Raw genomic sequence first — 26481 nt, 5'->3', positions numbered from 1 at the left:
AATGAAGATGCCTACCAGCAGGGAAAAAGTGGAAGTGAAAAAATGATTACAATAAAAATAGCAATTAACAGTAAGCTCTACAAATAAAGGAGGTTTGACAAAGAGGAAAGTATCCTTTTTTGGATGCCAAAATGTTCCAAGTATCTGAGGTCAGATTTCTTGATCCTAGGGCTTGTGCACTCTATGCAATGTGCCACCTAGCTGCAGTTCTTAGGCTTTGGAAAAGTGAATAATCACTTTTCTTTAAAACACACACACACACACACACACACACACACAAACAAATAAACAAAAAACTCAAGAAATTAAGTTTTTTAAAAAATAATTCTAACCATAAGCAAGCATGCACATTACTCAGTGACAAGCACTTATGAGATATTCTAGTCTCCTTTATATAACTCTAAAACAGAACTTTATTTAAATGTACCATATCTTCAAAGGTTTTATTTATAATTAAACATTTTTTCTATTGTGTTTATATGCTAAGATTTCTCTGTCCTTAAATCAAAAATGCTCCAGAAGAAACTTCACTTATTAAGAAATAATCATTAAGAGTATATTTTGAACCATTTAGCCCCAGCCCCACAAAAGCTTTGGCTTTTGGATATCATGAACAAAATTAAGGTATTTTCCTATTTAATTAATATCCACTTGCCTGACATCTGAATAACTTTACTTCAATAGCAGATTGACCTAGAAATTTCCTTAAATGACTAATGGGCTATTTTTAGATAAGTATATCAATGGACCAGATAAAGATGATTAACATATAGTCTTTCGTATAATGAGAGCTAAATAACCCAAGCAAAAATATGTGATATTATTTTATTGGAGACAAATACATTCACATTTAACCATCCACTTCACAGATTTACAAACTCAGATACCTAGATTTGAAAATAAAGGATTTTGATGGCTATTTAGCTCTTCAAAGTCAACATTCAAAATATTCTTCTTCCCCCTGAAAAGTGAGCAACATCTCCATTATAAAGTATGAACTTACTCCTTCAAAGTAGGTATTTTAAATCTTATTGATTCACACAAAGCTCTTCACAAAATATTATATAGGCACTACTTTTAAGTGCTTCATATCATTAAAGATCATCATGAATCTATAATAACTGTCTTTGGAGAAAGTTTCTAAAGACTAAGATTCTTTGTAACCATGTGCTTATAATTTACTTATTTTTTACTGATGGTAAGATGAAAAGATGACAAGTGTAATTTTTCTTAAGTTACACTTTTCTGGAATTTAGAGAAAAATGTTTTAAATGAAAAAAATTATCAGAGAGATTTTTGATATATAAGAATCAAAACTAAGTTTCTCTGGTTAAATTCTATTCTTTAAAAATTTTTTCATCCTAACTATAGAAAATAAAGGTATTTATGTACCAAAAATTTAAATAAAATATATCTAGAGAGTGTAGTTATAACATGCATGTTGGACAATCTATTATGATTAGGGGAAGTATTTTATCCATGTCTATAATTAAAGGGACTACAAATTTTGAACTGGGGGGAGAACATAAAGGGGATACAGGTAAATGCTTCTTTAATGATTTGTCTAGTAGAGAAAAATTCTAGGGTACATGTATAAGAAGATATCTGCTCTCAAAGGAATGCAATAAGACATACTAAACTGTTCTCAGAACAGAAAAAAAAAAAAAGCAAAAAGCCTTAAGCCTTGTGTACTCCTATGATCCCTAGAAGAAAACATGAGCACAATCAATCAAGGCTTGCAACAGAACCACAAACCTTCAGATTCTCCTTGGGCAAGTGACAGAACAGTAGAGAATCACATGTACAGAGAAGTAACTAAAACATTTATTACCACTGTAAGTCCATGTAGATCATACAATCCTGTGGAAAGAGGAAACCACAAAAACAACAGCTACACTTTTCAAAAACTCAAGAATTTTTCTCTGTTGAAGGTATCAAATATGATCTTATTTTGTTTTTGTTAGGCTTAATAAAAGTCTTTCCTATATTCAAATGTTTTGCTAGTCTTTGTGCTTGCAGGAGAGCAGAGGACCTTCTTTTTGGAAAAACAAGGCTGATACCAACATTTCCTGGATTTCCACATTTTGAGGCATGGGCCAGATTCAGTTTTTGAAAGATCCTTTCTCCTTTCACCCTCAATTTATATTCACATCTTTGGTATAAAAACTGGGCCCCCAAAACACATAAGTTAGAAGCACCAGAAAAATAGATTGCTTAATAAATGAAATTACATTGTCATAATGCCAATAAAAGTTACCTATAGATGCAAAGAAAATGATGGCCAAAAAGTCCCGTATAGGTTCAACATAGGACATAATTTCTTCAGTAACCATATGACCTTGAGAAGAAATCAATGCTCCAGCCAAAAAGCACCCCAATTCCATTGAAACATCAAGAAGTTCTGTAATCTGTTAAAGAAGATTGGAAGCTTAAAGTTTACTCTTGAAGTGTACAATAAAGTAGTATTTTATCCTGAGTTTTTATTCCAAATTATAATTACAGATAGAAATAATTCTTTTTGGACTTATATATTAAGTTTTACACCAAAAAAAAAATTTCAACAGTGAAATATCTACAAAATGTTAGAGTTTTGTATTAATAACCTTATAGAACAAAATAGTTTTAAGAATGTAAGATGTTACTTAATAACTATGATTTCCTTAAAGAATGTCTAGATTTTAAAGGATTTCATGTAATAAAAAAAAAAAAAAACAAACCCATCCTTCTTATTAGACAACTTCTTGTCAAAAAAAAAGAAAAAAGAAAAGAGAAAAAAAGAAATATATTATCAGGCATATACTGCCCAATGGATGGTGAAAAACACTACCCCATAGCAACATGAATTTAAAAATTTTTAAAACAATATTTAAACAATTATCTAGATAATTTTCTTAATCTGTATTTCACTAGTTGTAAAAGTAACCAAACTTAACTCCACAAGTTAAATCTAAATTGGGAAGATAGGCCAACACAATCTATTTGTTGTTCTACTTGCTCAAACAAAGCAACATTATTTTCTCTTTTAAAATAACTTATATAATTGCTCTCCTGTGACTTATAGTTAATAAAATATAACTTAAACTATTTTTTCTTAGAGGTTATAATTTATGCATGTTTTAATTTAAACTTTTATTTTTAATTTACTAATTAAATTACAAAGATAAAATAATTATTAATTTTTAAATTAAATTAAACTTTAAATCATTTCTCACTGTCAGTAATCTTTCATACAAACTCTGCTTAAGTGAAAATTATGCTGTTTGAATGTAGGCTTTATAAGATGACCTGATTCCAGGGAGTCAGGAGATTTAAGGCTCACATATATATTTCTCCCTCCAATATAATCATTTTTTTCAAATGAAGTATTTTTCACTTAAGTATTGAAAATCTAAGAAGAGAATGAAATAAAACTTGAATAAAAATTGTAAGTACCCTTAAATATTTGAAATATTCATACAAAATATTATTGTAAATATTGAAAAATACTTTCCTAAGTATTTTTGGTACTTTAGTACTTTTTTCTCATCTCAAAATCAAAGCTTTGGAACTTAAGAAAAATGTATAATGCACAATGACTATTTCTTTTCCTATAATCTGCTTTTATTAAGAAAGCAGATATGACCAACAATATTTTACATAATATTAAACATGTTTTGGATAGTCAACACCAAGAGAAGATGAGAAATTATTGAAATTATTATCTACTTTTGAATAAATAGAAAACAAAAAACTAGACAAAATAAAAGTGATTGATGCTATAAAGAGAGTAAATGAATATATATCTATCTGTATCTCATATAGGATGGTATAGTAGATTGCTGGCCTTACTGCCCAGAAAACCCAAATTCAAGTCCAGTCTTTAATTGACTGGGTGACACTGGGCAGGCTGCCTATCCAATCCCTCAGTGCTCTAAGAAGTTCAGAGCATTAACTTGCAATGAGAGAAGTAACTTCCTCATTCTGAGAGTTCTCTTTGCCAATGAGAATACAGATCCAGTCCCCATTTCTTTCTCTTTTGATTACAAGCAAATCTATTAACTTTGGATGTCACAAATGAGGCCACTGTATGGTAAGTAGTTTCAATGCTGAATTGTCAGACTGGGCCAGTATAAAGTTAATCTTCCTGATATGATATCATCAATGCAAAGCAAATGAAAAAAGCACAATGATTTTTTTTTGAAGTGAATTTCATTTCTTTGATAATTCTTTCTAAGAATTCTATACTTAACATAAAAAAGTCTATAAACGCAAATGTCTCTTTAGAAGTGATTATTTAAATATACAAAATTTAAAAAATTAAATTTAACTTTAAATAACACTTCCAATAGTTTGACTGAAGAGAAATTAGGTGGTATAATGTAACTGGTACTGGCCAGGATTAGGAAGAACTTATTTTAAGGCTAATCAACTATATCAAGTCACTTTAATTTTGTGGACCCAAAATTTTCATGTCTGTAAAAATGAAAAACTTGGATCAGATAATTTCAAAAGTCCCTTGTAGCTCTAATGATCCTTGATCATTAAAAGAGAAATTATATTCAAAACAGAATAAGAACTATTTAGAAAAATTTCAAACTGTATTGAAGACCATTTTAATTCTTGGAAAGGCAACATGACAAAGTAGATAAAGGACATTGGAATCATAAGGCCTGGATTCAATGATCAGGTCTAACATACTAGCTCAGTAACCCTGGCTCTCTTCATCCTCATCCTATTTTCCAAAAGTCCCATAATTATCATTTTTAATTTTTTTTTTTGCTGAGGCAATTGAGGTTATTAAGGGTGTTAAAGTGTTAAGGAAGTGTTAAGTGTCTGGGGCCAAATTTGAACTCAGGTTCTCCTGATTTCAGGTCTGTGCTCTATCCATTACACCAAGTAGCTGCCCTGAAAAGCCTCATATTATCAAGCATCAATGACAATTGTCTTTAGTTTAAGTTTGTATGTAGTACTTAAAAGAAACCTACTATAGTATCTTGTTGAATTTAAGAATCCCCCTCAAAGTTTTCTAAAATATGCTTTTTTGTTCAGTTTAAAACTAGTCTGCATCAAGCTATAACTTGATAGGACAAAGCATTATAATAAACAGAAATTAGCAGGCATCTTAAAAGGTGGGTTATTTTGATACGAATTATAGCTTGATGCTGGCTAGTTTTAAATTCTGAATTTAAAAAAGCATACATATATAGTAAAGGACTATGGAACTAAGGGATAATAATTAGTCAGACACAAGGTCAAAACAACAAACATAGGGGAAAGTAAGAGTCCAGTGAAGTGAGAAACATGTTTTACTTTTATGTATCACCAAAGAGCCAACAATGAAATGTTTTTGGTTTCCTGAAGAAAGATTATAAAAAGGAGAAAGGAGAAATGATCATTTTTATCAAATGTATTTCAAAGAGAAAAATCTTCAGGAATAGCCTCATTCATCATACCCTGATAAAAAATGAAAATAGCAAGGCGCACATTTTCACATTACTGAAGTTAAACTGATAGATAACTCAACTAACAAATAACCTAAAGAAGATAAGAAGGAGTCAAGTGAGTAATAAAACAGTTATTAATATTACAGTCCTTTATGCCTGGACTATATTAGAGGGATACAAATACAAAAAAATAATTTCTAACATCTAGGGGCTTATCTTCAACTAGGAAGGAATTACAAAATATCCTGAAAATGTAGGGCCTGTAAAACATATATAGTGGCTACTTTTTTGGTGTGATTTCATTGGTGTAGGAATCTAGTGAAGAAAGTTCCCATTTTTTTATTAATGCCTTAAAGTTTATTTTTTCTTAATTTTTCAAAATAAAACCAATGTTTGCCTTAAAGATGAACAAAATACTCAATAAAATTTTATTTATAACAAGGCAAATCTAGAAAAAATTAATGTGACAGACTATTGGGAGAACAAAATAATTAGTTCAAAATAAGTTTTGAAACTAAACTTCTTGAACTTTGAACATCTTAAACTTAATATATCCAAATTCATTACCTTTGTTCCCAATCCTCCCTACTTCTTAACTTCTCTATACTGTTGGAGAAGTCACTGAGGTTCACAACCTAGGGTGTCATCCTCAACTTCTTATTCTCTCATTTTTCATATCCAATCAGCTGTCCAGTGCTTTCCAACATCTCTCACACATACTCCCTTTCTCTTCTCCAACATAGCTCCCAATCCCCTCCACTCAATAAACTCCAGTGCTTCCCTATTGCCTCCAGAAAATCCTGATTTATAAAACCCTCTATAACCTGGGCCTTTTCCTACCTTTCTAGTCTTCTTATATTTTACTGCCTTACAGACCTTGACTTCTTTCCATTCTCCAAACAAGATACTTCATCTCCTGATTCTGAGCCTTTTTACAAGTTATCATCCACACCTGGAATTCTCTCCCTCCTCATTGTCTCTTCCAGGCCCTTCAAATTCCTTCAAGTCTCAGCTAAAGTCTCACCTTCTTCAAGAAGCCTTTTATGATCCCCCTTAATAATAATGGTTCTCCTCTGTTGCTTATCTCCCATTTATTCTGTATCTATCTAATGTTTTTTTTTTTTTTGCATTTTGGTCTATGAGTTTTAGATTTTAGGGAGTGTCTTTCTTTGTATCCCCAATATTAGTATGTATGATGCTTATCAGATTTTTAATAAATGCTAGCTGAATGACTGATTTAATGATAGCTAATTTAGAAAAACTTCTGAAGAACAGAAACAAAAATTAGCACAAGACAAAGTAAGAAACATTTACAAGTACTACAGCAGATGAAACAGTCCTGTGGAAAGATTTTTGGACTTAGAATCAAGAAATCCGGGTTAGAAATCTTTAAAGTTACTGTTAAAAGTAATCTTTGATATCAATAGTTTTAAAAATGTGACTGAGAATTAATAAGAATAAAGAAACCACACATTAGCAAAACATTCTTTTGTTGTCTAACATTGAGAATGACTTTTCAGGGTCAGCAGTCACTTTCAATAAGATTTTGTTTTTAAAAGTCAAAGTAATTAATGACTGATATTGTTATGAATCAGATACAGTACCACTTAGAGCTATAAAGTTCTATCTATAATAATTATATAGATGGTGGTCATTATCCCATATTTCCTTAGAACATTACAATAAAACTAGGCAAAATTAGATATTCTAATCATTTCCCTAATGGGAACCTAAATTACTATACACTTATCTCTTCTGTCTAGACCTTTCCTTTCCTTTCAATCACACTGCTGCCATTCTAAAGCTTGTTACCTCAAACCTTGATCATTGTTATTATAATCTATTAATTGATCTCTGACAGTATTTTATATTCCACAATTACCCCCTCAACCCCCCACCAAATGGAGCCCCAAGGTTTTTTGGATCAAATCCAAATTCTGTATCCTGGCAATTAGAACTCTACCTTAACTATATAACCTTTATATTCTACTACTTCCCAACAGTTCTTTTCCACTCCAATTAATCTGCTTTTGTAACTGTCCCATATATGTGGCACATTCTCTCTACCCATCACAAATTTGCTTATTTCCTCCCTCTTCTGTAGGACCAGGGCCATGTTGGCAAATGTTTAACAAAACAAACAAAAACAAAACCCCACTTATACACATTTTAAAATTCAATCTATTAATATTTTTCCCCTTAGAATTTCCTAAGTCTAGATAATCACCAAAGCAATAAATCAAGTCCTGATTTATGGAATTTTTCAGTTTCTAAGGTATAAATGCCCGCAGTGAAAATTTAACTAATTTTCACAAGCTAGTATGAGCTGGCTCCAACACATTACCACTGGTGACTTTTTTTTCCATTCTTGACCATGAAAAATGCTGTCCATTCTTTAAAGTTCTTCACTCAAGGTTTTATTCTTCAATAAAGTATTTCTCAATTACTTTGGTTCATACTGATATCTCCATATTTTATTGCATTATTTGCCCATATGATATACAAAGTGATACCTGAAATACGTAGTCTTGGGTGTTGTACATGTCTTTCTTGCTAAGACTGTAATCTCTTCAAGGTACTACACATAGTAGACAGATTAGTATTTAGTATTTATTGGATTGATGATAGACTATAACCTGTAAACTGCCAATGACATTTTAATTCCTTAACATCAATAGTTTTATATATATAACTATAATGTTTCCAGTCATTAGACTTAATGAAGGTAATTGGTCAAAACTTTGGATGGTGATCATTTGAATTTATATAACAAGCAGAAAAGAAATAGAATCACTTCTATTTTAGACCAGGCAAAACTACAAATACATAAATTCTTTGAAGAATTAAAGAATGTGAAGAGTTAAAGTACTGATTTATACCTATTATCTATTCAGAGAACTGTCCTTTCATTATTTAGAGAGAAAAGTAGGAATATATATTCCAATTCTAGAATTTTCTCTTTCATTTTTAATTTGTTATTGCTGTTTGTGTTTGTCTTGCCAAAATACTGGAATGGTTTGCCATTTCCTTCTCCAGCTCATTTTACAAATGAGGAACTGAGAAAAACAGGCTAAAGAGACTTGCCCAAGGTCACAGTTAGTATGTAAATTAGATGACTTAGACTAGAATTGAAATTGGGTCTTCCTGATTCTAGGCCTGATGCTTTATTCACTGTACTACCTAACTACTCTAGTCTTTAACTAAACTAAGGCTGTGACTTGCAGATTTCAGTGCACTAAAACTATCAACATATAGAATTTTCTTTAAAAGGATATGTTTTTCTATTTTCAGATGTTTATATTTTCAAGTTAGTTCAGGAATATCACTTTTTGTGATATACAAAGTTATATCTTTAAAAGTCAATGCCATACAAAGTCTAATACATTTAAATTTATTTGGAGATTCTTTCGAAGAATGAAGTGAAAACTTGCTAATATAACCCATTGGAAAATTAAAAGCCCAAATAATTTGTACATAAACAGATACTTTCTTACAAAAGCAAAGAATCTTAATAAGAAAATTGGAAGAATCTACTTTTAGTAATTTAACAATGAATCACACTTCCTCCTAATACAAAATTATTCTGATTTATATGATAATCTGAGTTTTGTTTTTACTTACTCATCATAGGTCTTCCTCTCTTTTAAATAATAAGGAAACTTAAATTAGTTTACCTTGTCATAGATAAAAAAAATTAAATTGCCTTCTTTCTCTGTCATAATAATCATGGCCTTAAAATCTTGAAATCTACTTCCTTTAATTAAACATTAAGATCCCATTCATTTCTGAATACTTGGGTTTTAACACTGAGCTTTATGCTTTTTTATATAAAATATGATATGTTTTTATATTACAGGTAATGGAAAGTTCAATTCCATTAATCACAAGAACTATCAGTAGCTGGAAATTGTTTTTTGGTTAGAAAGAAACTATCCAGAATGGCATTTCATAGAGCACCATTTCCTTTATTACTTTGCTCTCTTATCACAATAAAAATGCAATTGTAGTTCTGTATTAACAAAAAAAAAAGAACTTTATTGCCTGGAGGAATTGCATATTTATTACTTTTAAAAATTCTAAACTATTCTTAAGTCACTATACTTTATCCAGAAGATGGCATGGTAAAACTGATTTTGAACTACTGAAATTTTATTTCAAATGTGAATCTGTCTGAGAGTTAAAATGAGAAAAAGACATATTTAAAGTTGAAACTAATGTGACTCATTTCTTAATAGTCTTTAAAATGTTTAAAAAACAAAATTTTAGTAAAGCATTTATTTAAAAATAAAATCATACGATGTTTAGGTTTGTCAACTGACTTATTTACAGATCAACAAAGAATACTACCAATACTCTCAAGAAGCAATTAATGTTAATAATTCAATCACTACCACATGAGTCCACATATAGAACATACTGTTCCCATTTTTCCCTAAAATATGGTTTGTAGAATCTCTGATTGAAGTGTTATTTTTCCATTATATATATTGCACCTGCCATCAATTTTTTTTAAACTTTCAAGGAGCTGCCCTTCTTAGGTATGACCTAAATCTGGACCAATCTGATAATTTTTAAGCCTTATAAAGTGCTTATGATCCTTTAATAATGTAGCATTTTCTTTAATGCAGAATATAAATCTTCTCAAATATAAGAATATAATACATATTATATCAGAATATAATATTAAGAATTATATATTACATATAAAGACTATATAATCAAATACAAGAAAATAAATTTTATCATATGAAAATTACCGTTAACATTAGAAAGATGAAGGCTGATATTCCTAAAACAAGGATTTCTTTATTTCCTTTGCTCTCCACATGCAGCTTTCGATAGTATGGGCCTATAAGATAAGTCTTTATAACAAGACATATGAGAAAAACAGTAACCAGAGAAACGAGGATTTGACCAATCAGTATCAGTATTCTCAGTATTTCCAGGAAAATGCTGGAGGGAAACAAAAAAGAAAAAAAATTATTCTACTTTTAAACCCTGTTTCTCCCATTTCTACTGACATTAACTTCCAAATTTTTTTCTTGTAATATGCTGTTTCAAATTAATTATCAGGTTAATATGTGTATTTTGAAATTCTGAAATGAAATCCACAAAATCATATAGAAGTCTGTCTTCCAAAGTGTTAATTTTACAATCAATATTGTTGTTTGAATCAGACATAGAATATTGAATTCATAAAAAATTACACTGTTAGTACTGAAAATCTTTGTTGAAAAGATTTCCAAAAACAAACTTTTACCTACTTTTTTTGAGCAATATTTGACATAGCAAAATTTCTATTCAGCAAAGGAATTAATATACTTTTAAAGTCCAAAGTTATACAATTGAAGGAAATATGGCAACAAAACAACTAATTAAACTTCTAATAGCATTTTCTTTTATCTTTTTTGTTAGCCAGAATTTAACATCATTATTAATCCAAACATATTGAGAATACTTTTATTTTGTTTACTTTTCAAAAGGGTATATAAGCAGTTTTTATTAGTATGCCAAGAATTTAAGATACACTTTATTTTTTAATAATTATAACTAAAAAGCTTTCATTATTTTGCATTTGTTGAATGAAGGAGCAGTTAACTCACAGTTCTGACTAAAGAAATATACACAGTTCATTATGAGATTTGTAATATTACTAATTTGAACAATCAGGCTTAAAGTAGCAATGCTAGAAATGCAAATAGCTAGGGGCAGTAGTACAGGAAATCATAATCCATCCTGAAGCAGGGACCATACAGAACATATTCTGTACATGAAACCAGAAAGCAAAAAAGAAATCAAGTATGAATAACAAAGAGAAGTTGGTGAAAGGAAAACAAATGAGCAATTATTAAATATTTAAATCTACTTACTAGATATCCCCCAGGAACTTCTAAATACCATTAGCTTTCTGCTGTTATAATTATTGGTGTTATACTCCAATCTTTAGATTCATTAAACTAGCAAAAGTAGTAACATATGTCCAATTTGAATTCCTATCTTTGTTTCTACATTTATGACTCTTTTAACTAGTAAAGTCATACTTTATTTTAACCTTTACTTTCAAAACTAATCGAACCCCAGTATACCCTACATTCCAAGCAGGAAAATTCAGAATTATCCAAAGATCCATGTCCAAAGATCTGCAGTAAAAGCTGTCTATCTGAAACTTGAATGCATTTACCCCATAAATTTCTAAATTAAACTAAAGGCTAGTTAAAAACAATAATAATAAAAATTTATTTCTTGCCAACCTTATCTGTTTTCTGCTTATGTTTGGGGGAACAATTAGTTTGTATTGTTATATGATCTCTTTTAGTATGCTGACTTGACTATCATTCTGATTATTAAATGGAAAATCTGTGCTGAGCACAATACTAAATTTCTAAGAAACAAACAAACAAAAAAGCACAACTGAGAGGTCAACAAATATAACTATTCAAACCTGGAAAAGGCAATTTCATCTCAACCTATGGTTGAACCATAGATTCAAAATTTGGCTACTCATATTATGAATCCTCAAGCATATCAGATAACTGAAGAATTAATCAGTTTTTTAGCTGCTCTATTCTTTTTTCAAAACTGCCTCTTAACTTAAAAGAATTCCATGACATAATAGGGAAAGCCCAGGATTGAAAACCTAGGAGATCTAGTTCTAGTCACAGCTGCTGTGTTTCTGTGGAACTCAGATTTTTAAACTGTAAAATCAGGATTACTCAGCTCCTTTTCATTTCTAAAAGATTCCTAATTCCTAATCAAACTTCAAACTTTACTTCTGAAATTCCTGTTACGTCTCATGTATTTCTAAACTTTTCTGTTTGTGTGAAAATAATAAGTTTCCCCCCCCCCCACAAATTTATTCTGTTTAAAGTCAGACATCTTTAATATTCATGACTTATATCTCTTTCACAGTGTATTGAACTGAAGTCAAATTTTTAATGGTTTAAGTATCTAGTGTAACAAGATTGAAATTTTGTTCTGGAAGAAATCAGAAAAACCAGTTCTTCCAAATGGCTGATAAAATGAAAGATAACAAACTTTTTTTTGGATTTTGGAATATGAAAAGAAAATTATGAACCAGAAGAGTATTTATGTTCCACAGATCTTAACTGAAAGGTGAGCTAACTCCTATCTCCTAAAAGAACCATCTTTATTACGTACCCCTCTGACTTTTGGAGAAGTCACTTAATTAATTTAAACCTTAATTCCTCATCAACTGTAAAATAAGGGGTTGGACAAAATGATCTCTGTAGATACTTTCCAGCTTTAAATGATTCCAAGTATGGTTTTGTAAGTCAAATAAGAAAGCAGAGCATATTCAGGACACTTCAAAACTTGGAGTACATATACAAATGATTCTACATTTTAAAAAACTAAAATATACATTTTAGCTAAATTTTCATTAACCAGTTTATATTTTAAATATGTTTGTACAAATACATACAAACATATGAATACTCACATGCTTGATTGACATACATACACACATACATATATATTTATATATACACATACATAGAGAACAAATAAAGCACACAGTATTTATACATACTATAGGTTCTTCAATTTTTTTGATTATAATTTTTTTAAAATTTTGATTACCATACATTAAACTATGTGAATTCTTCTTTGAGACTAGGATGGCTAAGGTACTTAACCTAGAAAATAAAGTCAATCTACATTCCTACATTAACTATATTAACGCGACAATATATTTTTTTAAATTTTCATGATAGATATCACTAAATAATTTTCTTGATTAAAAAAATCTAAATTAAAAACTCATATTCTCTCTGAATAAAATTACAAAGTACAAAAAATATATCAATATGTCAAGAATTTATAATTCATTAACACAGACATGCTTCTGTTGACAAAAGATTGAGATCCCTAAATAATTTAGTATTCCACAGCTTTCAAAGACAAAAAAATGAATCATACCCAGTGGCCAACCTGATAAGAAACTTCTCAGAATTTAGTTTGGTCTTCAAACAACAGAAAAACACAGTTGCTTTCTAGTTCCATATTTGAGACCTTACCAGTGTGATAGAATCTGGCAGAGCTTGTGTTCTACTAGCAAAACGTTGGGAATCATCTATTGGTCATGATGAGGTATTCTACAGAGGAATATATGCAAAAAATACTAACTTCCTACAATGTGCATATCACTGTTTTTAAATGGAAAAATTAAAAAAAAGTAGAGGAATTTTGACACATTTTTAAGGTGCTCAAAATTTTATTTATTTGCTATTTCCCCCCAGTTATATTTAAAACTTTTTTTTTACATTTGTTTTTTAAAACTTTTGAATTCTAGAGTCTCTCATTTATCTCCACTCCTAACCCCCATTAAGAAGCCACATGTGAGGGGCAGCTAGGTGGGTACAGTAGATAGAACACCAGCCCTGAAGTCAGGAGGACCTGAGTTCAAATGTGACCTCAGACTTCCTAGCTGTATGACTCTGGGCATGTCACTTAACCCTAATTGCCTTAGCCAAAAAAAAAAAAAAGAAAGAAAGAAAAAAAGAAATCACACGTGCAGTTATATAGTAAAACATTTCCATAAAAGCCCTATATGTTACATAGGGCTCAAATGTCAAGTTTTTTTTTTTCTGTGAGGTTTAGAAGATCATTTTATGTTCTTTGACAGTCAGTCAAGTTTGTTACTTATTATAAAGCAATGTTGTAGGATTTAAACAAATTAGTAATGAGCCTTTCAAAACAATAACAACAACAACAGACTTATCTGAATGATTATCACTATTGAAAACTTTTTTGGGAACTCCTTATTTGGAACTGTATTAAGAAGCTTGTTATATATTATCTTTACAACACATTATTCAACAAACAGTCAATGTTTGCCAAGTCCTATGCTAAATCCTGGGAATACAAAGAAAGGCAAAAAAAAAAAAAAAAAAAAAAAATCTCTGTCCTCAAAGTAGAATACATTCTACCAGAGGGAAACATGTGAAGAAACAAGTATATACAAGATATATACAGGAAAAGGGAAGGTAATTCTGAAAGGAGAAGTCATCTCTAAAAGATATTTTATTTTTTGAGGCTGTCTTTACTTTTCAGAATCAGCCAAAGGTTATTTAGAAACAAATCTAGTGAAAAAACTGGATGATCAATCGATTGATGGTTATACCATTTTAGATCAGAGAAGGGGTTATCAAGTAATAAAACTTATTCTTACAAAATGACTGAAAGTAATTTCAGAGTACCAAAAAGATTTGAAGTATCAACAGCTTCCGTTGACAAAGTAAAATGGAAATATGTAACTTGTCCTTTGTAGCATGCTCAGATCATCTAAGATGGCGGTACCTATGTAGAAAGTGGTGGGGATCTGCTTCTAGTAGAACACAGGTAAAGTTGGAACAGGTAGCCTTTTTAAAACTAGCAGGCTTGCAGTCTCAACCTGTCTTTTCTTTGGCACATAGGGAAAACAATGATCTTGTTTGTCTATAATATGGGTACCTTGTATTAAGTTAGGTGTGAAGACACCACGTGTGATTCTGAGAATTGGACTTGACTCGTAGTCTGTTTCAATCATCGTTTTTAGATCTAGGCACAAGCCGTAGAGTCCCTGGATCTGGGAGCTCAAGCTATGGTGAACTTGGAGCCAAGATTATACAGGCTATTTGTTGCGATCAGCCCAGCAGGGATGCTCTGAGAAGGCAGTGTGTCCAGATATAAACTCAGGGAGGCTTTGTGCTTGGAACTCAGCAGGATTATGCTACATAAAAACTGAGTTAAGCTGTGAACCTAATTCCCTCCCCAGAGACTGAGGTGGTATAAGGTAAGGGGGAGGTGAATAGGGGATAGTTATGTCCCTCAGATGATGGAAAGGGATGTTTCTATGTCAGTTTTTGCTATAACTCTGAAGTAAACATTCCTTTTTATTAGCTAATCTGATTGTCAAATGGTTGAGTGGAACTAAAATGCTGGGAACCCATAAACTTGAGGAAAAAAACCCATAAACTTGAGGAAAAACAATCAGTAGGGAGGCTTGAATCAGTGGCAGAGACTAGACATTCCCTAATCTCCTTATCACAGCACCAAAGGACCATGGGGAGAAGAGGTGAAACGTAATATACCTGGCAGTGTGGGTCAAGGTAGTAACTGTTAAACAATCTCAAGTGAGCCCTCACTGAGGCAAGGCATTCCTTTTATACCTTCCTAATCAATTCACTATTCTATATAACAGCTTTTCCAAACCATCCATCTTCAAAATTACCATAGTACCCTTACCCCGCTCTCTATGCTGACAACTTTGCTTCATATTGCACCAAAAAACTTAGGTCATTTGCCAAGAGTTCCCTTTTCTCCCTCATCATTAAAATGCCTTCCCCCATTATTTCCTTTACTCCTGCCAAGGCAAACCCCTCTACCCGAAAAAGTGATCCCATTCCTTCCTATCTCCTCCTCTAGCTCATCACCACTCTCACACTTCCTTAAATTCTCCTCTTCTGCAGGCTGCTTTCCTACTGGCTACAAATACATCAATATCTCAAACCTTCAAAAAAAAAACCCTCATGTGATACACCTCTCTCCAGAAGTTATCGTCCTTTCTCTATCTCCTCCCTTCTGTGGCTAATCCCCTTAAGAAAGCTGTCTACAACCAAGGCCTTTCCTCTTCCTTTGTCCTTAGTGCTATGCAGTCTGGTTTCCTTCCTCATTGTTCAACTGAAATTGTTCTCTTTAAACTTTCCAATTATTTCTTTAAATGACACAAATTAAGGGCCTTTTCTCAATCCTTTCCTTTTTGACTTCTTGCCACACTCTAGGTTCTCACGACTTTGTTCTTTCCTGATTTTCCCTCATCCTCCTCTGCTGAATCTTCACTTAGATCACATCTATTAACAATGGGTGACTTATGGAGGCTCTTCCCTTTTGTGTATTATCTTGATGATCTCATAAGATCCCATGGATTCAATTTTCAATTTTAATTTCATCTTTCGCCTAGATGACTCTCAGATATATTTATTCAGCTCTAACTTCTCTCCTGATCTCTAGGTTTTTACTGCCATCTCAACCTGATGCCTGATAGACATCTTAAACTCTGCATGACCTTGTTATTCCCTCCTTCAAGATTTCCTACTCCCTAACTTCCAGTTTCACAACCTAAGCATTCTTTCACAGCCTTCATATAACAATCTGGTGCCAAGTCCTATTGAATGTACTTTTACAACATCTTCTGTAAATGCCCTTTTCTCTCTTGATACTGCCATCACTCAAGTACAAACCCTTATCTCTTAATTGGGTTATTGGAATAATCTGCTGGTTAGTCTCCCCCTCATGTCTTTCCCCACTTAGTCCATCTTCTACTTAGCTAGAAAAGGGAAAATTCTAAAGCACAGGTCTGATTATATCACCCTTCTGCTTAAAAAACTAGAATGGCTCCTTGTCACCTCCAAGATCAAATAGAAAGTCATCTGTTTGGCTTTAACGTCCCTCATAAACTGGCTTTTACCTTTCCAGTCATCTTGTACCTCACTCCAGGTACTCTGAAACCCAGTGACCCTGCCTCTTTCCTGATCCCTAGGGGCCTCTCTTCAGAAACTATCTTCAATTTATCCTGTAAATATCTTGTTTGTGTATAGTTGTATGTATGTTGTCTAGCCTCCTTGAGAACAGGTCTCAGTCTCTCTCTTTCTCATTCCCAGTACTTATCAGAGTGCCTGGCTCACAGCAGGCATTTAATAAACGATTCCTGATTTTACACACACACACACACACACACACACACACACACACACACACACACACACACACACACACACGTGTGTAAAACACACACACATACACACACACATACACACACTCCTAAGGTTGTACAAAACCTTGAGGTTGTCTCTCAAATTGGATAAATCCTAGGGAGTTATTTGGGACCCAAAGCTTGGAATTGTCAAAGCCAGCAAGACTAGATATGAACAAAGATTTAAGACCACACTGCACCAAATGTTATGCTTCCTTTTTTAAAGAAACCACTGTAGCAAAATCTGTTGGGGGTACTTTCTTTTGTCAGCTGGCTTTTCATTTACCATGCCTTCTACATGAATTATAGCCAACTCCCTCCCTAAAAGAAAAAGAAACTCTAGCTTAAAGTTTGGGGATTTATTTTTACTGAGATGCAGAATGGAGTTATAAAAATCATAAGCTAAAACACAAAAGGAGATACAGACAGCTATATCCTGGTAAGATTTTCATTCTTGGTAATATTTTATGAATAACCAATCTGAAAACAGTAAATTAGAAAAGGAAACATAATAAAATTTAACCTGGAATATGTATTAGCTCCTGCTTGTATAAGAGTTGGCAAAATAGCTATGAATAATCCAAGCTGTACATCTTGCATTACTAGCATGCCAAGAAGCACACTGCTGTAGTCAAGATCACCTGTTTGAAAATAAAGAATGGTATTAAAAACATGGGTTTAAAGGAGCATGAAATATATCACACACATATAAAATACTGTCATGCTGACTTGCTCTGAAACGTTACAATAATCACTAAGTTGCTGGGGGGTTTTGCCATATAAAAACAATGCAGATTTCAAAATTTATTTTTTTCAAGGTAAAATAGTAAAAATATTTCAGATAAGATTTTGAAAAGGCTCTTGGAATACAGTTGCTTACATCATTTACATGCCTACAATATTAATTTTCCATAAGTTAAGTAACATTACTGAGGATATTTTTGCATTTGAATCAATGAAAAATAAATTTTATTCAATGCCAGAAAGGTTTGTAAGCAGCTTTCTTTCTTAATCTATATTTTGTTCTTCAAGAGATTCAAAATGGATTGACTCAAAATGGACTGACTTATATCTCTACTCCCAACTTAGTCTAAACTTCTAACCAAGCTCTTAGACTTCTTTGAACAATAGCAGTTTTCTTGTTACAAAGCAGTCACTGCTTGCATAATTAACATAAAGCAAAAAGAAAGTGTTTGGGAAAAGTTCATAAGTAACAGTGAAATAGCTGGGAAAAGTATATAACTAAGAGGGAAAAAGAAATTTGTGGGTTTTTTTCAAACTAAGCATTTAATATTTGTTCTATACTTCAAAAAATCACAAAGTGGTTGTATTTTAAAAAGGACCATTCTTATTTTAACATCTTTTTTAAAATTATACTGTATAGGGGGTAGCTAGGTGGCACAGTGGATAGCCTTGAATTCAGGAGGACCCGAGTTCAAATCTGGTCTCAGACACTTAACACTTCCTAGCTGTGTGACCCTGGAAAAGTCACTTAACCCCAGCCTCAGAAAAAAAAAAAAAAAGAAAATTATACTATATAACTAGAATTATTCTGGTTTGCAAATATAAGTAATGTCTCTGCTCTGAGTTACTTTTGGAGCACCTAAATCTGAGGACTTTAATTCACAAGTGGTAGATTCTATTTCACACACTTCAATTTTATGAATTTAATAATTTGTAAAATATTGGCAGATTCTCAATATTCAAAGAATCTGAAAGCCTTACTTGAAACCATTAATTACTTAAAGAAATATATGATAAATAAAACTTCCAAAAATATATCTGAATAGCTGTGATATTTTCTGGAAGAATTGTTTTTTTTGAGGAAAAACTTAATGCCTATTTTGCAAGAGATTATGTGTATATGAGGATTATATTGCTAAAACAAGTCCTGCCATTTATTCAACCAAATTCAACCAAAATTCAACCACTATTTTTTAATACTTTATACTAAAAAAAAAAAAATCAACTCTTCACAATGACCTTGATTAAAAGAAAAAAATAAGAGTCAGAGGTAGAAGGGAACTTAAGAGTCATCTAGTCCATACATTTTATAGAAGAGAAAGAAAAAAAAAAAAAATAGAAAGGTAGGGCACAGAGGGTATTAAGGAGCAAAGCTCATATTCAAACTCATGTCTCTGACTCCCAAATCAGTAATTTTTCCACTATATCAGGCCATTTATCCCCTTCCTACCACCTTCTACTCTCACCCTCAGTTGTATTGTTTCTCCCCTGCTTTGATGCTAACTCTCATGGATGGTGGTGGTAGGAGGACCAGGGCTGTAAGCAAAAAAAGAATTCTACAGACATCACCACTAGACAAATGGTGGCAATATCATCCCAGCCTAACTCATCTCAGATTTTTCTAGCCAAGTCTTTGAAAAACTGATTCATCACAGCAGGGTTATTGCAAGCTAAGTCTGTAATCCCTTTTAAGAGATTTTATAGGATTTAGAATGCAAAATTAAAACCCAAGAGCCTGAAACATTGTATAAAATTTGGGTACATTTAATAGGCTTGATTTTATCATAATTTTCTGAATCTTTACTATAAGCTCATTATAGCATATAATGTTATATAAAAAACTATGTATATATCTCATAAAACTCATAAAAATTCTTGGAAATAGTTTTTGGAAATGTGTTAGGTCAAACAGAATTTTTTTCAGTTCTTAAATCACTTAAAGAGTATTAAGCATCAATTGTAGCAGCACCAATATCATAAATGTATATTGTATTGCATGCTGATTTTTAAAACTTAATTTCTTTCAGGACTACTAACTGTCCAAATTTATTTTTTTATTTTTTTGAGGCTGGGGTTAAGTGACTTGTCCAGGGTCACACAGCTAGGAAGTGTTAAGTGTCTGAGACCAGATTTGAACTTGGGTCCTCCTGAATTCAGGGCTGGTGCTCTATTCACTGCGCCACCTAGCTGCCCCTGTCCAAATTTATGGGGCACATTTTTCAAAGTAAGCAGTGGATCAGAATTAGATGAATTTATAGGAGCTTAATCCTATTTGTAATACAACCCCCAAAAGTTTGTTAGTCAAGACCTAAGAAGACAACAACAGTCTCAATGCTTTTATCACTTGCCTTAATCATTTATTGAATATATTCACTCTATATGCAATAGAAGAAATTCACCTAACAGTAAATTACCTACCTTCTTTATCACCTCGGGCACTACCAACAAGGAATCTGGACACCAAGGGTGTGCTTGATAAGGATAAACAAGTAGAAATAAAAACACTTTGTGTTGGTCTGATTTGTAAAAAGTGTCCCCACAATAAGCCAAATGAAATCATTAGGAATGTCATATAGCATGAGCCTTGCAAGGAGATCTTCCATACCTTAAAGAGAACAAATTTATTTAAATATTTTAATAATTTAACAGGTTATCTCCTTTTCAAAGCCTGTGAATTTGCAAATCAGCAGACCGGTCAGGTCAGCTTTCACAAGCATTGAAAATCTTAGCCTCAAGTTTCTCATCTGTAAAATGGGGACCCCATTCTACTTTATGGGGTTATTTTATAAATCAAATAAAATCATGAATATTACAGAGTTTACAAAGTTTAAAGTGCTAAACAAGCAAAGTGTTATCAGCACTGTCCAGGGTACTCTAAAGGATACAAGAGCTCAACAAACTATTAGAGGCCTTCTACAAAGCTATGTTCTAGGTTCTTCGAGGAATTTCATACAGTCACAAAAGTAAATGAGGAACAGTACTGGATAAAGAGTCAGTCTTAAGAGTCTGGAAGACCAGAGTTTGAGCTCTGCTTTTGGCAAACATTGGCTGTGTAGCAGTGGATAAGACACTGTACTGCTCCAGGCATCTCTATAAGATATCAATAGCAGAGAAGTGTCATTCTTCTACTATCTTGGTGTTCCATGATATGCATCCATGTTATGTCCCTAACACTATTATTCCCTATCATGTTATGTGACTGCATATCATGGGAGCATGAGAATAGAGCATGAGAATAGACATGATGAGATAGCAGCATTTTACCAAAGAAAATCTGCATGGGCAAAGGTATTTGGGCACAGTCTAACCTCTGACACACTGCAATGTGACGATGAGCAACTCAATCAACCTCTTAGCACCCTGCATAAGTCTTTTTTCCCCCAACGCAATTGGGGTTAAGTTACTTCCCCAGGGTCACACAGCTAGGAAGTGTTATATCTGAGCTCAGATTTGAACTCATTGACTTCTGGGCTGAAACTCTATCCACTACACCAACCAGCTGCCCCACCCTACATAACTTTTAAGAAGATAAGCTGCAGAACAAATGACTGTACATAGGTAAGAGTTTCTTTTGAAATTCTTTATACCAATGAATAATGGGTCTAGTAAAAAAAAAAAAAATTCACACAATACAGAAGTCATTACTGAACTTTGTTACAAGCAAAGAAGCACTTTTTGAAGCAGGTATTAAGAATTTAAGACAAATAATAGATCAAAGAATTTGATCAATAACTACAAAATATTAAAATAAGACCTTCAGGGCATCAAGTAGATTTGCAAGAGTGGATTTATAGAAAGATGTTAATAAAAATCACAGAAGACTAAGATTTGAACTAATGATGAGTATATATGATTTCAATGAAACAGAAATGGCCAAGAGGAACTCTTGGCAATGCATATTTTCAATTAAATCTCCGAAGAAACTATGGACTCAACAAATTCCAAAACAGCTATTTTATATCAATTCTACAAAAGAATAGGAGCTGAGAAATTATATTGATTTTTTAAAAAGGTTGTTTTTTAATTCAAAGCTCACAACACATTTTAAAGAATTGCTTAAAATTGTACTTTTTTTTTCAGTAGAGAAATGGAAAAAAAATAAATGATGAATCCCACTATGCCCATCATCCTGGCAAAGATACAACATAGCATATCAATAAGTTTCTCACCCACAAAGGACTTAACAATGTAATACACAAGATGTGTAACATGAGAAATATCAAATACATAATTTGAATCTACCCTATAATAGATGTGACATATTTGCCAACGGCCCTATAAAACATATCTGAGTGATATTAACATTTAGGAAAGATAGTGGGAACAGGGGAGGCAGCATGGTACAATGAGAAGACTTGAGTTCAAATACTGCTACTAGCATTCATTACCTCTGTGATCTCAGGCAATTAATTAATCTTCCTGGTCCTTAGTTTCCTTATATTTAATTTAAGAGGGCTGGATCATATTGCCTCTGTGATCCCTTCTCTCTCTAAATCTATGATCTTAATTATTAGAGAAGCTCAAAGGAGGAAGAGATTATTTCAAAATTGTGGAATCTATTTTTTAAAGACATTTTAGGTAATTTTAAATAATTATAAAATTTTCTATTTAAAAAAGAACTTCTCTTTTCCAATTTAAAATTAGACTTTAAGAAGATGCACAGCCTTATTAAATATTACATTTCCCTAAGAGAGTCCCAGAATACTGAATAGCCACAAGATGGCAGCAAATATTTTTGTGGCAACATGGAAATTGGCTCAGTTGAGGGTATAAAACAAAACATTAAATAATGTGAACTGAATGTGAAAATTTTTAAATGGAAGGTACAGAATTTATTTAGTCTAATATCTCATTTTATGTATGAAGCCCAGAACAGAGGTAAAGGATGCACAGTTTACTTCAATAAACACGTAAGGTTTTCTTAGATTTGCTATGCTTAGGTATCCTGACTTTTTATCCCAAGTGTTTTTTATTTTAAAGTTTGCATCAGAAAAAAGCAGGCTAGTAATCTCAAACCAAAGTTAAGTTTATACCTCTTTACCTCCAAACCAATAAAGCTGCTCAACTGACTAATAATGGCTGATTCCAGCAGCAGTCTATTCAAACATCAAATGGTACAAGCCCTTTGGACTACTGCTCACATGTCAGAAACTTGCACATTCAGATCAGAGAAACAGCAATCAGACTGTGCCCTAAGCAATCTACTTTAGGAGTGCTAATAACCTATGGGTCCCTCCTGGAGCTCCCCTTGAAACAACATAGCCAAAAAACAACAGGACTAGCCCAGACATTCCTGCTATAAGAGGGCAGAGCCTGAACTCTAACAAAATCTGAAGTCAGGAAGAAGGAAAAAGAAAAGAAATGAGCAGAGAAACAAAAAAAAAAATCCAATTCTTTTAAAAAGTTATTATGGTGAAAAGGATGCCCCAAGACACAAACCCTTTAAAAGAAAAAGAGTCTAAACTATTTATAAACAAAGCCTTTAAAGAAAAACATAGCTTGGGCAAAATTTTGAATGGAATTCTTGGAAAAGATGAAGCAAGAGTTTTATTTTGTTTATAAAGAGTTAAATATGTTCTTATAAATGACACAAAAGCATGAGAGGGAAAAACTAGAAAATAAATGAGAACTAAGAACTCAGGGGGAACATGAAAGATATAAACCCTTCTTAAGCAACAAACTGATAAAAAATTTAGAATGGCCCAAATCAAAGCCAAAGGCTGTCCATGGGAAATTAAGAAATGTTAAAACAATGTTTAAAAAAAAAAAAAAAAGAAAAAGAAAAATAATTAAAAACTACTGACCTGGAGAAGATATCAAGGTGAAAAAAAAATAAGAACTGGACTATCTGCTATGAAAAGAGCCTAAGCATCGGGTTTTTTTTTTTCAAAAAATCTTAAAAGAAAACTGCTCAGATATTTTAGAACCAGAGAACAAAATGAAAATTAAAAAAAAAAATTCACTGATCACCACCTCCTGAAAGAAACGCCAAAAAAAAAAAAAAAAAAAATCTCCCAGGATCCAAAATCCAGAACTTTCAGGTTAAAGAAAAAATACTGTAAACAGTCAGAAAGAAGTCAAGTATTTGGGAACCATAGTCAGGATCACACAAGACAGAAAACACCACTATAAAGAAATGGAGAGCCAAGAGAATGATATCTCAGAAAGCAAAGGAGAGAGGCTTATTGTCAAGAATGACTTACTCAGCAAACCTAAGTATAATCCTACAGAAGAAAAGATGGATTTGTGATGAAATATAGGACTTATAAGCATTACTGATAAAAACAAGTAGAGCTACATAGAAATTATGAAATTCAAAGAAGTCAAGAGAAACATGAAAACTTTAACAAGAGCAAGAAATCATAAGGTACTGAACAAGGAAATGGCTTAATTCTAATAAGGGCAGATGACACATGTGCCTTTCCTGAACTCTTATCATCATCAGGGGCCATAGATAGAGTCTAATTAGGGGCTAAGAGTAGTTCTGTCTTGAGTATTAAAAAAAAAAAAAAAAAACCTAGAAAGGGAAGGGAAGAAAAATTCATTAGGGGACAAAAGGAAATTAAGGAGAATTATCTTACATATCATACAAATAGAAGTCTATATGAATAAGTATCAGGTGACACCTGAACTCACTCTCATTTGAAATATCAAAAAAATGAAGAATAATCAGGCATACAGTGTTGAATATAAAAATAAATTTCACTCAACAAGGAAACAGAGAAAAGGGAGAAAGTGGAATAAGAGGAAGAGTTGATTTGAGGAGGGATTAATCCCAAGCAAAACAAATTAACTAAAGATTACAAAAATATTTCTGTAGTGGCAAAGAACTAGAGCCTGAAAAAGTACTCATCAATTGGGAAAAAAAGCTGTACAAGTTATGGTATATAATGTGACAGAATTTTATTTTGTGATATGACAAACGATGAAGGATATCAGAGATAAGTGAGAAAACCTGTATGAACTGACAATGAAATAAGCAAAAGTAGGAGAACAATTTTTATAATGATAATAGTACTGTAAAGATGAAACTCTGAAAGATTAACAATGATAAGCATAATGACCAACTAGGATTCCAGAGGACTGATGATGACATATACCATCTACTCATTTCTTCATAGGGAGATAAAAAGTAAATGCAGAATGTGATATATTTTCTTTTGGAAATACTCAATGTGGAAATTTGTTTTGTCTGACTATATATGTTAAAAGGAATTTTGCTTTTTTCCTGAGGTTAGAAGAAAAGATGGGTTACAGAGCAATTTATTGGAGAAGACAGAATAGGATGGGACAGAAGTCACTTATACATGTAGAGGGGGTTTACATTGCTAAGAAGGGTCACCTCTTCATTTGGATCAGGTTTGAAGGAAATGATGATCTCCGGGTTATGTGAGATGAGAAGGAAGGGAGAAAAGAGAGCTACTGGCAAACAGCATCAATATTTTCAGGGAAACATGAGACAAAGTTCTCCATTAACAGGGTGGACGTTGGGGAACCACTGGAGGTTTGAGAAAGGATGAGTGGGAAAGTGAGTTAATTTGGGAGATTAAAAAGATTGCCTCTTGCTGTGAGGCTATACGTAACATAAATCTGTAGGGGACAATACAATTTCATCATTTTCTCCATCTTCATACAGAAGCATATATGATGGAGGAAAGGCAGCAGGGACTGGGAATGAGCCAAGGCTGAAGTTTGACAGGGCATTATTGGTTATATGATAAAAATCAACCCTAAAAATCAAGTTCTCAAGAAAAGAAGATTATAGAGTTGATTTGGTTCACTAAGGGATCAAGACAGGGAAAGGAAGCTAGTAAAGTTAGAGCAGGGTTGATAGACTGAAAAAGAACTGAGAGGCTGAGGGGCTGGCAGTCATACTGAGAATGAAGTACTTTTGTGGAGTTGCAAGGCTGAAAGTGGAAGGAGGGGAAGCAGAGAATGACAGCATTCTTACCAGATAAAGGAATTTCAATTATTGCACAAAGTAATGCATTTTGGGGTGATGGCAAGGTCAAAAGTAAAATCATCTTTGTGTGTGGCTGAGAAGTGATGGAGGAGTATGTCATATGAAGAAAGGAAGTTCAGGAGTTTTTAGGGAGAATCAATATGTATGTTAAGGGGAAGAACTGAAAAAATAAAGACTGTGAGCCAGGCACTGAACTAACTGAAGAAAGAAAGGGAACAACCAGGAGATTGGTAAATAGCAATCAGAATTTTATCAGATGTGAGACATGTTTTGAGTAAGTTAAGATGAAAAAAAGATGCAGTGGTGGTGGAGGAAGAACATGGAAGTGAGGGGAGAGCAAGGAGTCTTCCAACTCACCCATCTCAATCACTGAGGAATAGTGAAAGTATAACTAATGCTGGAAAAGGAGAACAGGGAGGTTATATGAACAGGAAGGAGCCAGATCTTAATGAGAGCCAGAAGATGGAAAGAGTGGGAAAAGAAAATATTTTTGAAAGCACATCAACATAGCATGGATAATTGAGGCTTGAGGAAGGGAGACCAATTACAGAGTTATTAAAAAAAGATGATCATGATGGTAGTTTCAGTAGAGAATAGAG

General features: G+C 32.6%; 1 protein-coding gene across 3 annotated transcripts in view; it reads right to left on the bottom strand.

Moving 5' to 3' along the window:
• Positions 1–26481, bottom strand: part of TMCO3 (transmembrane and coiled-coil domains 3) — a 65711-nt gene that overhangs the window by 6773 nt on the left and 32457 nt on the right. For 2 of the 3 annotated variants that reach the window (XM_074299582.1, XM_074299583.1), the window contains exons 7-10: positions 20338–20524; positions 17699–17816; positions 10181–10376; positions 2258–2408 (exon numbers count right to left, since the gene is read on the bottom strand). In XM_074299582.1, coding sequence (XP_074155683.1) covers positions 2258–2408; positions 10181–10376; positions 17699–17816; positions 20338–20524 — 652 coding nt within the window. The remainder of the gene's footprint in view (positions 1–2257; positions 2409–10180; positions 10377–17698; positions 17817–20337; positions 20525–26481) is intronic. The other variant, XR_012487827.1, reaches the window with a different exon arrangement.

This window comes from Sminthopsis crassicaudata, chromosome 3, assembly GCF_048593235.1.
Source record: "Sminthopsis crassicaudata isolate SCR6 chromosome 3, ASM4859323v1, whole genome shotgun sequence".
NCBI classification, from domain to species: domain Eukaryota; kingdom Metazoa; phylum Chordata; class Mammalia; order Dasyuromorphia; family Dasyuridae; genus Sminthopsis; species Sminthopsis crassicaudata.
Note: the sequence above shows the minus strand (reverse complement) of the source record. Positions and strands in the feature narration are given on the sequence as shown.